The sequence below is a fragment of the Zerene cesonia genome, chromosome 10 (assembly GCF_012273895.1).
Source record: "Zerene cesonia ecotype Mississippi chromosome 10, Zerene_cesonia_1.1, whole genome shotgun sequence".
Lineage (NCBI taxonomy): Eukaryota > Metazoa > Arthropoda > Insecta > Lepidoptera > Pieridae > Zerene > Zerene cesonia.
This window is the reverse complement of record NC_052111.1, coordinates 8,881,348-8,897,054: the sequence shown is the minus strand read 5'-3', so window position 1 is coordinate 8,897,054 and position 15,707 is coordinate 8,881,348. Positions and strand designations below refer to the sequence as shown.

At 34.0% G+C, this 15,707-nt stretch overlaps 2 protein-coding genes across 2 annotated transcripts; both read right to left on the bottom strand.

Moving 5' to 3' along the window:
- Positions 1-6,482, bottom strand: LOC119829404 (lysosomal Pro-X carboxypeptidase; the record flags this gene model as incomplete). The annotated part of the gene is made up of 6 exons (XM_038351883.1): positions 6,233-6,482; positions 4,164-4,252; positions 3,318-3,472; positions 1,488-1,689; positions 599-839; positions 1-66 (listed from the first exon to the last, which is right to left on the bottom strand). Coding segments are annotated over exons 1-6 (945 nt in total), but the record flags the coding sequence as incomplete, so codon positions are not given.
- Positions 6,483-9,208: 2,726 nt separating this feature from the next.
- On the bottom strand, positions 9,209-14,199 carry LOC119829723 (dynein assembly factor with WDR repeat domains 1). The gene is given in 9 exon segments (XM_038352363.1): positions 9,209-9,313; positions 9,642-9,734; positions 10,499-10,636; positions 10,792-10,951; positions 11,263-11,395; positions 12,130-12,314; positions 13,000-13,122; positions 13,499-13,708; positions 14,087-14,199. Coding segments are annotated over 9 exon segments (1,260 nt in total).
- Between the last annotated feature and the right edge of the window lie 1,508 nt (positions 14,200-15,707).

Here is a 15,707-nt window from a genome sequence, read left to right as displayed (position 1 = left end):
CTTGTAATCAACGCAAGAACTCTTGCCGTCATAATTTGTGAACACTTCCAAAACTTTGCCTATTCCCTGTAAAAAAAAATAGTACCTACATAGTTTCATGTTGTTTTAATTCACGATAAAGGAATCATATAAAGTCTAGAAATTAAAAACTTTTCAACGGATTTTAAACGCGATTTATTCATTATATTATTAACCCGACGTTTCGAACACTTTACAGCGAGCGTGGTCACGGGGAGACTGAATGAGACTGAATAAATCGCGTTTAAAATCCGTTGAAAAGTTTTTAATTTCTAAATGTATAATACTCGCGTGAAACCAAACACAAGAAAATATCATATAAAGTCGTTAACTTTTTATTATTGGCAAGATTTTACTTAACAAATAATAATTCATTTCATATTTTATTATAATAATTACATTTAGCTAAAATTTGAATATGAAGTTCTGTTTTATGTTTTTGTATTATGTATTATTGCTTGTAAATGAACGTGTGTTTCTTAAGTGAATAAAAATAAATAAAAAAAATATATTTCGTAAAGCGGGTCATACGCATAAGAATCAATACAAGTCCTTAAAGTATTTTTATCAAGTAACTTACTTCCAACAACTTCTCTCCAGTCAACGTTTCACTCAAATACTGGCAGACTGTCCTCACAGGCTGAGCTGGTAAGGACACGAGGAAATCCGAGGCGAAAGGATAGTTCACCATCGCTAGAGTCTCGTACATGGACTGGAGGAATTCGACGAGCATATCAGTGTCTTTTCCATCTTTGATTGGGTCACAGAGGTTCCATTTCTTGTGTAACCATTCGCTTGTATTCGTTGCTGCTGCAAATTTTCTGAAAAATTATACAATATAGCAGTTGAAAATTATCTGTAAAGCTTGTTAAATTGAGGCGAGGCTCTTTGAACTGTTTCAAATACGATTCTGATATTGATGACATATTGTGTTCTAGAAAATTAACGACCTGAAACAGAGTTTTGTATTTTAGTTTGTAGTGTATCTATTTTACTAAGAATATAATGTGAAATCGTATATTACGGAGGCCGTTAGCCGAACAGCGATAATAAAGTGTGGGCTATGAATTAGGCGACTATAAAGCACAACTTGCTTGCTTGCTGCGACATATACAAACTACAGAAGAAAATGTGATATGTTAGAATTTCACTTATGAACCATGAAATTGATACAGAGAGAATGCTGGTTTTAATTCTTACACATTATGAGAACGAGAGAATTCCAAGTTAAGAGTGAATGTTAGAGCATTTTCTACTTTTAAATATAGCTACACTAATTATTATTCAATATTTATAATGAGCTAGCTACAACATTGCATCTATGAAATTCTATCATAACTTTTTTTTACTTTTTATTCCATTTACAAGCAGTATCTATTAAAACTTTAGTTTATAAAAATTAACTTGACACTGGCAAATAGTTGAAACTTATTGCCATAATGGACGAAAAAAAAAAAAACTTGACTAACCTAACAGTAGCCCAGGAATGTCGTATATTGTCCACGCATTTCTCGTTAGCAATCTTGAAGCTGGAGGTAACGATTCTATGGAACACGTCGCAAGGCACCATGCCGGGGTACATGTGAATCGGTGCTGATGCTGCGATTGCCCCCGCGACTATGTGAGGGTACTTCATCCTGAAGTACGCTGCTAGCATGCCGCCGTAGGAACCTGTGAGATAAATTTTAAGATACGGTCCTTGGCATGGGGGTCTAAAAATATTACATCACTTAACTCTAAGAGTACGTAAGGAAATGATTAGTCCTGGCGATCCTAATTAAGATAATATTTTCTTATTGTCACAGATCCTTGATAAGTGAACAAATTTGAATTAATTTTGTCCGTTTAAAGTGGTATAAAATTGAGTCTAAAGATGTCTAAAGGATTCGGTTACATACTAACCGACAAACAAACAAGCCTACAGGTGAATCTAATAAAAATTTGTTTAAAAATATAACCTATCTTATTAATAATACGGACATGTCACGCAAATCGAATTTACGTAGATAGATCATGTTACTGGCATATGATTTAGTTTTCCAGTTGAAGCACGTTTTAATTCATTATTTTTTTCAGTTATTACGGAAATTACAATAATTAGTTACACACATAGATAAAAAGTTACTAACTTTTTCTTTAGAACATCAGAGTAGAATGTAGATTGATCTAAAAAGATACAGACAACATTTATAGATATCGTTTTGTAGGTGTTAAGATTGTTAGATTCGTCTTAATTGTGATCGTTAAAGGAATTATATAGAACAAAAAAAAATCGAATTTTTAGCGCCAAATTATACATACCTTCACGTCAAGTTAATATTTTATCATTCTGTCATATCCATAGAAATATTTGTATAGAACATAAACTAAAGTATTTATATTCATACGTTTTATGAAATACAATAGTAGCGTAGCTATATTTATGTTCATATTAAATCACAAATATGTCGTTATTTAAACGTTTATAAACATATGTTTAAAATTAAAATTATTTTATTTTATCATTTTGCAATTGCTCTTGTACGCATACTTAGGCATTATATTACACAGCTGTAACCCGTGCTGTCACTCGGCTATGTGCTAATGCTAATACAGACTGTAATCTATCTCTGTACTAAATTTCCTACAGATCCGACAAGTTGTTTTCGCTTGACAGAGTAACAATGATCAGTCCATCCATTTTCCAAACTTTCGCGTTTATAATATTAGCCCAGCTGGACAGACAACATAATATTAGTAAAATTACCTGCTAGATTCATTCGAAATTGGTCGCCATGATGCAAATGGAGTAAAGAGTACATACTGTACAAGTCTAGTTATCTACACTAATATAATGCAGTTTTTTTGTATGTTTGTAACGTTTTCGCCGAAAACCACTGAACCGATTTAAAAGATTCTTTCACGATCAAAAAGCTGCAACTTTACTGACTGATATTCTTCTACTATATAAAAATAAGTCGGGTTTTCCTTCCTGACGCTATAACTCCAGAACGCACGAACCGATTTCCACGGTTTTGCATTCGTTGGAAAGGTCTCGGGCGCCGTGAGGTTTATAGCATAGAAAATTCAGGAAAAATTTCAACTGAAAAGCGGGAAAATCATTTTTCACATACAACCACCTGGTGACGAAACGGAGTTCGCCGGGTTTGCTAGTAGGTTATAAAATCTATCTACTATGGAATAAGTCGAGCGACCAGCTAGTAACATACATTCTAACCGTAAAGTTCGTTTTTTAATTATAACAAATAATGGAATAACCACATCTATCTTATTTATCTTAGCTTAAACGACAGGCCTACCTCCAAAGGCAATAACAGGTGATTTGGGATGCAGTGAACCTCCCTGCAAGAAGTTGATCAAATCAGCATAATCGGCAAGTGCTTGGGCGGAGGTCAGGTAACCAATGTGGTCGTTATCAAGTGATTTGTTGAATGGCATTGATGTTCCATAGTATCTGCAATTTTATAATGATAATAAACGTTTATAATGATGTTGACTGTTTTAATTATTGAGATTGATTGATTGATTGATTCAGTATTTAAATAAAAACGCGGATAGCTTTGGATTTTGTGGCTTCGTTTGATTACGAATTTTACCAAAATTTAAATGGGACACAGGCATCAGCTTCCAAATATTTTAAAATTCAAAGTAATAAAAAAAAATCATAAAAATCGGTCCACACAGTTTATGAGGTAACACAAAAAAATGGAAATATGGTAAGAAACATTTTATTTTGAAATACTTAATGCCTCTAAATTTTGGGAAATTGTACTTGTCCTTTAGGAGTAGGGGAAGTCTAAAGTCATCAAAATCGTTCTTATTTCATTAATAACTTATAACGTTTTTATAAATTGTCAAAATAATATAATTCTTAGTTTGTATGTGTTGTTTTATAACACTAAAATTATAAATCACACTTCACACTAATATTATAAATGTGAAAGTTTAGTTTATTTGGATGTTTGTCCGTCAATCACTCTGAAACTATTGAACGGATTTTGATGAAATTTGGTATATAGACAGGGTATGAGCTGACTTGGGTGATAGGATGTCGACTAAGGGCTCCCTTGGGATAAAACAGGAATCTTGATATCCAGGCGGAGCCGGGAGGAGTGTCTAGTATGTTAATAAAATATGTGTATTACCTGTGTTCAGCAAAAACAATTTTGGCGTGATAGTCAGCTGCGATCTCCCACATGAAGCCGGTGTGCTTCGCAAATAATTCAATTTGTCCCTGGATTTCGAATTAAATATAATAAAAAAGAAAATATGCAATAAATAAAATTTATATTTAGTAAAAAACAATGGAGCGAGGCTACTATATTTACTACTTTAATATAAATAGGATCTTTTGATAACTTCTTATGGGGCGGTAACTGGCTTCGTTACGTAAGGCGTTACGGCGCCAGACTGCCTGCGGTTTTTCTTACGCATACGGCAGCGTTCAAGCCGTATTACATACAATAATTTATTCAAATTATCACTTGTGTGGGGCGTCCCAAGACGCACACTATTAAAAAAAAAATGTACAGAAATAATTATATATAAGCTTCGATGATTACGATATGGCATATCTTAAAATCTGTATAGATAATAATTATAAAATATAAATAATAATTATAAAAGGATTTCATTTTCCATACGTATAAGTAAATACATAAATACACGGTTATTTCTGTGAACGGTCTAATAATTGCTTAAAGTTTATTTGAACTGCTTAACAGCCTGATAACGCGTCCATTTTGTACCCAATCTATTTGTTTACGAAGATAATTGTCGAGCACGATCTATTTGTACTTACGAAAATGATTAACTATGTTGTTTTCTACACTAACACTATAAAGAGTAAACTTATGTATTTTTATACGTTGTGTAAAGTTTTCTCGCAAAACCGATGGACCGATTTCAAAAATTCTTTGACTATCAGAAAGATGTCACTCCACTTAATAACATAGCCTATTTATGTGCCACGGGCGAAGCCGAGTCGAGAAGCTAGTTGTTTATTTGCTAGTTGACCAGCTCGCGCGTTTATTTCTTGTTTCGTGTATACCTTAACAATACAAAGATTGTAACCCCTGAAGACAATCAATTCGAATAATTTTAAAAGTATTCTGCAGCTACTGAAGTAGTCTTGAACATAAAGTTTTTTTTGATAAAGGTTGAGACTAAGGTACAAATAGTGGTACATTTTGTTTATTTTTTCAATTATAAAAAAGTAGTTATATATGTAGACATAACTTGATATCGCAGACTTTTTTGTAAGTTTATTCGTATATCGTACATGTTACAGCGTAGGTACGCCAAATAATGATTTTATTAGCAAATACTTTGAGACCTTGGACTATAATTTTGCAAGTTTCGTGAGGATCTCTGATGACAATTATAGGTAACGTGGCTTTCTATTCGTATAAATATATGTTACAATCGGTTCAGTTTTAAACGAGTCCCCCTGCAACCTTAGAAACGTACGTTTTCCTTTTTTTTTAATAATATTATTATAGGTAACATGGTGAGTAGCTATTGAAAGACATGCCTGATTACTTACATGTTACAAATTCAATTAATGTACGAATTCCGCTCTTATGTGGGGAAAAAGATTCGCAAATGTCGTATGCGTATTCGTGCGAATGTGTGTCACCGACTTTAATATTATTAATGCAAAAATCTGTCTGCCTATAAATCTTTCACAACTAAAAGAATTTGACGTTGAAGACAAGTTTTCAAACATAGTTTTTTTTTAATCAATGCCTTAAGTGTTAAATGGGGGATTAAAGTTTATAAGGCCTGGGCATTTGAAGCTAGTTAGGAACAAAGGATTCTAACTCATATTGGAGTTAATTTCAAGTAGTAAAAACTGGCACAAGAATGAATGTCACATGCATCGTTTTATAAATATTAGCAATAATTTTTTCTCGAGTTATGGTTCCTGTATTTCTAAATACAGAATAAAAACTATTTATCACATGTTGCTTACAGCAGATCACGAGTGATAGAATACAAAGAACTACGTAAATATATTAATACAATATGAATGTTGTTTGAACTAATAAACTACTACTGCTTTTCTAAAACCAAGAAAGTTTTGTGTTGCAACAAAATAGATTCGTTTATGAGATGTATAGAACAATCAATTAAGACCAATAGCAAATAGCAATCTTACACATTTGCATATAAAATTAACGAACCGTCGATAACATATCTCGAGCGAACTAACCTCATTTCCAGTATAAAAGAAGATAGGTCCCGACCCGCTGTCCCAATGTTCGTCATTCACCAAATACTTTATATTGAAGGTTTCGTTCCTTTGAAAGCCGAAATGGTCCAGGGGCACTTTGAAATGTTTCGTCTCATACTTGTAATCGCAGTAAACACTATTCAAATAGAATAATAATATATATTTCCACATGATACGTCAGATCTGTTAGTGCGGTGAGAGCGTAATGCGGTGAAGACGACTAACTGCTAAGTGATGTACTGTCGTGAAGATATTATTCGAGGTTCAAGGTCACGTGCTTAGGTATGCTAGGGTCCACTTGTTGTTATATGCAGAGGTTATGAAAGCGATTATTTAATTTTAATCTGTCTATTTAAGATAACACAATTAAATTTAACTTGTAAAAAGATTTGTTTTTTTTTTAATAATTATTTGTTTATATACATATCCTTTAATGTCCACGTAGAAATTTTAACAAAAACAGGATATAAGATTCAAAGCAATTTCTCCCAAGCAAACAGTGCGAAGCAGAAAGAGATACAATTATAATTTTGGGAAGATAGTGAGGGCGTAAAACATAACATAACAGAGAAAACATAAAACAAATCTAAAAACCTATGGAAAAAGCTTTTAAAAATGTGTGTAAAGATACACGCTGACTTTTCTATGTTTCTGGAAATTTCTTGCTTTATTAACAGATGACGATTCAATTATAAGCTGTCGACTTTAGAACTGACGAATGAGGACCTTAAAGTTGGCATCCACAGTCCATCCATTTGTAGTATGATTTAGGCGAAATGGAGTGTGCGATAATAGATACAAACAAACCCTTATTATTAATTTATAATATAACAATCCATCGGGATTACAAATTCACGATCAAATTATGGCATTTGATAAATCTCATTTTTTAATTTTGATATACGTATATTTTTATCATTTACTCTCATTAATTAAGACATAGCTACTACCATGATTGAAGTCGGTAAATAGTTTGGAGTCGCAAATTTTCTAGAATTGTTCTCAGATTGCATATTGAGTCCCATGTGCATTCCATATTTACAGATTTTACTTAAATTTGCATTATCCCAAATGATATTGAAATAATAAGTAAAAAAAAAACAACCTTCAAATTAGATTTACTAGACACAATTTAAATTGAACCACACGAAAGGTCCAGAACGTTCACTTAGTTGAAAGTTCCGAGGTAACAAACACATAAAAATACAGTGGAATAGAAAAAGTTTCAATATCATATATAATAAAAATAATTCGGATTTCTTTTTGGCATTTTCAACGCGACTGTACTTTATCTTCGACATTTGACCCTCATGCCCGCAGGACATGTACCTACGTAACTTATAAGCATTGTTTGTTGTTATGATTTTGCATGTAGTACAGAATAAGGAAAAGAATCATAAATATTCACATGTTTACACTATGTATGTAATAGCTAATTAGCTGCTTTATTGGTATGATAACTTAATTCAATAAATAACTTTAAAATAATTTGATAGTATAAAAAGTGGTGTTTGAACTCTTTGTTTTTTAATCTGACGTTTGATCTCTTACTATAAGTTATTTTTAATGATGATAATGGTGATTGGTCTGATTTTCCTAAATTTACAATGCACTTATAATGCTATATTTATAGACCTATCCAATTATATTTACTCATATAAAATTACAAATTTTATTATAAGTATTTTTGTTACAGAACTAGCTAGCCCCCAACTCGCGGCGACTATAAAATTTTATGATTCGGATATTTTAGCACTTATGACTTTTCACGTCTTCAGAGTCGTCCATCTTGTTCAGTACCTATTCATTATAGCAAAAAGAAAATCATTTAATGGCTCCTATTTTTAAAAAAACGAGCTCAAAAAGAGGTACTTAATTCGGCTGAATTTTTTACTTTCAATGAATGTTTACTTTCAATGTCTAGTAGTTTTGACCTGATTGACGCACAGTCAAACAGGCTACAGAAAATAATCACTACCCATTGTTTTGGAGACTATAACACTTTTTTATATGTACATTTATCTTTATTTAGATATAATGTACAGAATTGGTTTGGTTCCATTTAGTTATTAGGCATAGACAAGGTAAACTATTTGTATTGAATGAAACGCCACGTTGTTTAATATAGCTTTAATAATAAACATTTAGGTAAAAATCTACAAATATTTTATGATAATAATAAGTTAAAACAAGGAATGGTTAAATCAAGTGTGCAGCTAATCTGTATTACTGAAGCAAAAATAACTAAATGGCGACCTACTTCGTTAGTGAAAACGGTTAAGTCTTAAGGGTCTTCGCACACGGGCTACGACCGCCAGCAAAACACGGGCCAACACAATACCAAAGCTAGCTTGGTATTATATTTTCTGTGCACAGAGTAAGTCCACTATGGCCGCCACGATAAGTGACTTGTAGAGATCGGAGTATAATGAATGAAAACTCCAGGATGTAGGTGATGGGCTTTAGCTGTTGTGGCGGGTAGCCCGGGTGCGGCGACCCTAAATTTGTAATAGACTTTTTGCAAATATGAAAAAAAGTACTAGTGGCGAAAGTTTTTCAATGAAACAATCTTCGCGCGATAAAGTGTAGAATACGCAATACATTAAAGCCCGAGTTCTATGGTAATTCAGTACCTGTTAGCTGGTCGTCCTGGCTGTCCTGGACTTGCGTAGGACTATAGGCTCGCACAAATCCAACAAAGTAAAAATCGTTAAAATCCGTTCCGTTGCGATCCATTCGTTCTAGAGTTATTAGTGGCGTCACTAACATGATTTTTTGTGCCTATAGGTTTTAACAATCATTACAAATGCATGAAACTATTATATTGATATTTTAATTAGAAATATTAAACTTTTTCTCCCAACGGTCTTATTAATGTTGCCATTGAAGGTTTTTTATTAAAAGTCATGGTTCTAAAGGTATCAAGTTCAGATGTCCCTAGAACCACCAGTCCAATCACCGCCAGATCCTGCAAGTGTTGTCTTTGGACGCGGTGACGATGGCGTCTCCGGCGTACGAGAAGGCACAGGAGAAAATCTCCCCACTATGGCCAGAGAGCACCTGGGTAGGATGAGAATATCTTAGAATGATGTTATAAGGAGGAAAACTTAGGTTAAGAGATTTCAAAAGTAATCTCTTAAGCTAAATTTATAACTCGCTTGAACATTGCATTTATTTGTAAAGTGCTTGCAACGATATTGTAAGATATTTATGTGATTATATATACAATAATCCTTGATAATTTGAACGATATCTGTCTGTTTGAAGATTTCCCAAATCGAGGCTTAATAGAACAAGAAGCAAATAAAAGGGTGATAAAAAGGGACCACTTTCAATAGAGCAAAATGTATCACTGATATACTGTCCGTTAATTTACTCCTCAATTCACCTGCAAGCAATTTCCAGTAGACGTGTTCCAGATCCTGGCGCTCCTGTCCGCTGATGCGGTTAGGAGACATCCACCAGCCGGACTGAAGCAGACCTGACAAGAAGAATGTAAAAAAATAAGTCCTAAATAAACTGTTTGTCAAAATTAAGCATAAGCTTCTTCAGATTTTTCTATGTATGTAAAAATAAATAATATAGTATTTCATAAAAAAACACTTATTTCATCAGTTCCACTTTTATTCTATTTATTTTTATAATCATTTTTTCTACTTCACCTGATGATGATGTTCCGAAACCGGTTGTAGTTTTGGTAATTTAATTAAAATCGAACAGAATTAAACGGAGCTACTGAACTATGTACATTTCATGTAAAAATCTTAAATTCTGCAATACAGTTCCATCACGACAATTCAAAGTAATAAATATAATTACATCCAGATCATATTTACAACATGATATAGAACAGTTAAATAAATTGACGTTTTTCATCTATACCTTTTTATATATAAATTCATGTATATTTTTCATAGATACCGTCTAGCGCAATAGCCGCGGTCACTTACCTGATCCATTTTGTATCTGTTCGATTAATTATGCGTAATGCGTTTATTTAGATCATTTGCAAACGAAATATATTGTTTCTTGGTGGCAAAGCTGCTTAAATAATTAATAAGAATCAAACTGCCAACTGTTAAATCAAGAATCAAGGTGGATTGATGTATAGGACAACACTAGACCAAGCTACGCATTGAGAACCTCTGAATTTCTTTGGCATGTCGTTTAACAAGATATTCCTGAGAAAAACACACCCGCAAAATGAGCAAGTATGCAATGTTGCAGAAAAAAAACTTAATTCACCTTAGAAACCTCCTCCCTATGCCCCTTCATGACTGCTAACTCCTTGAAATTTGACCGCACGTCGTAAACGCGCGCGGAGCAATCGCTTGATGAGGTGGCCATCCGCTGACCGGCCCAGTCAAAGCATATGTCCAATACCTGATGGGGAGATAAGGAAATATATCGAAAGTAGTAAGTAGGAATTGTTACATATATTTCAGATATCATAATGCTATACTAGTACTAAAATTATAAATGCAAAAATTTTGCCTTTACTTTGCACTAAAATTAGCCTTTACTTTGCTATAGCGCACCTCATCAGTGTGTCCAGCGACAGTAGCAAGACACTCGGTTTTCCTCGCATCCCAGAGTTTCGCGCTGCCGTCTAAAGAAGACGACCCCACGAGGGAGCTGTCCCAATTGAACTGAACGTTGGAGATCTCCCCGGAATGCCCGCTCAGCACTGATACTCGACTAGGTAGAAAAAACACAAAATTAAAGGGGGCATTATTCATATGGTGTTGTCCCGTATTAATAAAATTGAATAAATGTTGAAAGCGTAATTGACGTTTTTTATTGCTTATATTTTCCGCTAGACTACCATTACGAGAACATTATTTTTGGATGTATAAGAATTTTTCAATGTGGGAGTCAAGCACGCTTAGGTACGAATTGAGCCCGCTCTAACCGGCGATGGTATCTCACCCTCAGAGGAGACTGTGAAATCACATATAACAAATAAAAAAAAAAACAAATCAATCAACACAAATTACTATTATTCGTACTCTTTAACCCTCGTGTCCCATATTGAGATGGTGCCATCGAAAGAACCGGTGATCAGCCTCTGGCCTTCATTCGGGTCGAACTGTAGAGCTATCACCTCTGCTGTGTGACCCACGTATGTGTTTATTTCGGTACCTATGGAAAAAAAGTAGTAATTGTAATAATTATGTATCTTTGTATGTACCTTATTCTAGATCTTATAGGATTCAGACGATATTTACGGCTTCTTCTTTTTAATGTTATACAAATTTGATTTTTTTTAATAACTTTAACCGTTATGGGTTCACAGGTTTTTTCAGTTTTTTTTTAATTTCACAATTACAAAAATTATCAATTGAAATTTTTAAATTATGAATTAACATTTCTGTATACAATTAAAATAAAGCGCCTAACAAAAATATGTCACAAAATCTTTAAAGAGGACAATTGCCTAGTTATTTTCAGAGCTCCAATTGTTTTCAAAATGGCGAATGAACATATCGACGGTAATTAGTTTCCTACTTTAAAGTACGCTACGCACTTAAAACCTTCCATCGCTTTTAAAAACTTCGTTAAAAAGCTATTACAACCTGTCTATCACAAAACTTTACAGGACTAATCAAGGAAAGGAAAGGTCAGTTTCCTTTTCCTCATACTTCCCAGTCCATTCCTTCTTTCCCGTCATCAATATTTTCCTTATCCATTTCCCTTAAAAGCGAGCAGCGCATTTGCTGAGCCATTTACTCTGCGGATGTTCATGGGCGGTGGTGACCCTTTACCATCAGTAGAACCACCAGCTCAGCTGCCGCTATTGTCATAGCAGCTGAGCTGGTGTTGTGGTGGTGGTGGTGGTAAATAAAAGCAAAGATGAAAGTTAGAAGTCCACACACCAGTTTTCACGTCAAACAGTTTAGCTGTGCTATCCATGGACCCCGTGGCCGCATACTCTCCCTTGCAGCTGAACTGCGCGGCGACCACCTCGCCGGTGTGACCCCAGAGGGTCGCGAGACACTCCCCGGTGTCCGGCCGCCATATCCGAGCCGTTTTGTCGAACGAACCGGTTATAACGCGGTTACTGGAATGAGGGCTAACTATTTCAGGCGTATTGAGCTTGTGTGTAAAGGTGCATGGTAACAGAGGAATAAAAACATACTATATGTAGTGCAGTTTGAAGGTATTCGTGTTAGTGTTAATAATATTTTCCTTATATTTCGTCTTAATATATATCAATTACGTGTCACTTCATTTGTTTGCGATGGACTCCTAAGCTACTCAACCGATTATAATCAAATTTGCATACCATGTGTAGTTTGATCAAACGAAAAAGAAAGGATAGCTTAGATTATTTCAATTACGACAAATTACTACCCGGGTGGAGCCGAGGTGTGCAGCTAGTACCTATATAAAATTCTCGTGTCACAATGTTCGTTTCTATTCCTATTCCTCTGAAACGGATGGACAGATTCTCCTAAAAGTTTATGTGCATATCGTTCTGAGTCTGAGAATCGGCCAAATTTTTTTTTCACACCCCTAAATGAATGTAACAATAAAAGTGTACGGCGGAACAGAGTATCATAATATAAAAAAAGAAAAAGTGCTCAAATAGCATCACAAGAATAAGATTTAAGAGTTTTACTTTAAAAGAACAGTTAGTTACAGTTCCAATTACATAAAAAGGAATAAAATCTTAAGTAAATCATACAACATAACAATAAAAACCATTTTTATCGTTTTCTGTCTATGAATATGTATCTACTTACCACACGGGGAAATTGAAGCCAACAGAATAAACGACATTCTGGTGCCCTGTGAGAGTCTTGGTTTCCCTCCCCGACTCTACGTCCCACACTTTGCAGGTGCGATCGTAGCTGCCTGAGAGACACCTGTAAAACGTGTACTTTCTATGTAAAATTGACGTCAAGGTAATAACTTGTAATTGTTGTAATTAAACAGAAGGGATGAAAGGTAAATAATAAAAACCAAATATAATATAATATAATACAAGACGAATACCGTTGCCAACCAAATAACTATCAAGCTAAAAAACAAAAAAAAGGTTAAAAAACAAAAGTTAATAAAGTTTTACAAATTTAACAAATGTTTGTTTACTTTGATGTCAAATATTTAACTTATTTGAATAATTTTTTGAGGCTTTCGAGAAAGTATTTTAAGTGTCTAAACAACACTACAACATGTAATACTCGCATTAATGTTACGAGTATATAAATGTAAGAATTGCACTCAAATTGATTCGATTACCTCTCGCCAAGTTTATCAAAGCAGACATTTGTGAGCGGCAGGACGTGTGTCATCAAAGTTTTGTATATATAGAACCTCTTGCCCGTTGGACCTTCATGCTCAATGCGTTTCTTCAGCGTCTCCAGGCATTGCTCGAGCTACTCCCTGACCTCGTCCGTGATGAGGACTTCGCGCTGGTACAGCTTCTTGGCCAGCTCTTGGATATCCGTACTGGTGAGAGATATAATTACGTGAATAAAGAAGAGAAAAGTAGAATTCTAACTGGCATGATTGCGTAATATGGTAAACAATCACCATCGCCCATGAATATTTGCAAAAGTAGGCCTCTGCAAATGCGTTTTCCTCTTTAATGGATAAGGCATAAATAAAAGACTGATGACAGGAATAAAGGAATAGACTGAAGAAGGGTGGTGAAAAGGGATCAAGCCTCCTGTTATTTAAGTGATGATAATGATGGATGAAGAGATTTGTGAACATAAAGTCCACAACTTTTTCAAATATGACATTACACAGCGCTGGGCCAGTATCTTAGTAATATAGGTGATAGGTTTTCAGTTCTTATAAACGCCAATAATAGAATTTATTTACTTGCTATTCAGATCCAACAGATCGATGTCCTTATTCTTGACCAGCCCTTTTTGCAAGTATTCTAGAACTAATCCCGGTGGATGATATCTCAGGTGAAATTTTAACAACTTCATTTTTATAGTATTTTAGGTGTTGACCATTTTTATTTCGTTTTGGTAAAGAGTTTAAAAAATACTGTCATGATTTGTCAATACAGCTGTTGCTATGGTAACCGGAGGCTCTCTTATTATAATTTTAGTTTGGTAGTCAAAACTCAAAGATATATTGATTCCCAATGAAATTATTTATTTTTACACCATTTATTTATTTTTATTCCACACGTATTTTATATTCTTCTAACTTCTTTTGAACAAATCACATCGTTATATGACTATCAATAAATTTAGTTCCTATTTTTGTTGGTAAACATTATCTTTAGTGTTAAAATAAAGGGCTGACCTAGTTTATACTAAACTACCTTGATCGATATTATCATATTTTTACCTCGATGTGCCGAGAAAGTTTGTCCACGTTTGGTTGTTAATGCCTACTTAGTTAAATTACATTTTCGTTGATGGTTTTTATACTTTTAGTACTGGTATAATATTATATTATCTGTGCTTATAGCAAATATTATTGCGTATAATTCTTTCTCAAACATACACGGCGTGAAATAAAAAAATCACTGTAATTAATAAAATAACAGATAGACATAAACTGGTTCATATGTCGACTTAAATGACTAAAAGTGTATGTATTCATATTAACCTCTGATATTTTACGAATGACGACGACAAAAATAACTATTTTTAACAATAAATTAAATCACCTATATATTACCCAAAACAATTAGAACAAATTTAATTTGGGCCTTCAGAAGGTACCAACTTTCAATAAAAAAAAAAATCATCAAAATCCCTTCACCGATTTCGATCTTTATACTATACCAAAAAACAAAATACAAACGAATAAAGAACCTCCTGTTTTGAAATTCGGTAGAGAATTCAATGTATCAAAATATAAAAAAGGTTTTATAACAAATTAGTGACATGGTAATTTAAAAAAAAAGTGTCCACTAACAATGCGCTCTGAAAACATTTTGTAAGATAACTCTCAAACCCCAATGGCCTGTGGCTGAAGCACTTAACACAAAGACTAAAGAGGTGTCCTAGATTCTTAGGCTCAGGGAAAGCGTTAAGCGACCCTATAGAAGGCTCTCCGTATTGGCCCTCATGGCCGACCTATAAACGTTAGGTCACAGTTAAAAGCCTGCAGTTTTTGTACGCCTTGATGACTATTTTGAAGGTATAGTTGGAAGATGCCTGTCTCTTTCCTCGCGTGGACTTATGGACACAGCTTATAAACAAATATACGTTTATTTCTTTCCGTCAAGATATTTCAAATACTTAAACCCAATTGAGAAATAAAAAGAATAATATTCGATTAAATTCGAAAATTCGAAATTCGTCTTTCGATATATTGGACCGAAGACCGATAAAATAATTACATTGAAAAAATGTTTTCTATTAGTTGAGATGGTTGTTTATTATCTCAATAGAGGGCGTGGGGTGCCCCTTAGGAACCTGAAACCAAAAGAGTGGAAGGAATTCGATTTCTAAGACATCTCTAAGACAAGTGATCA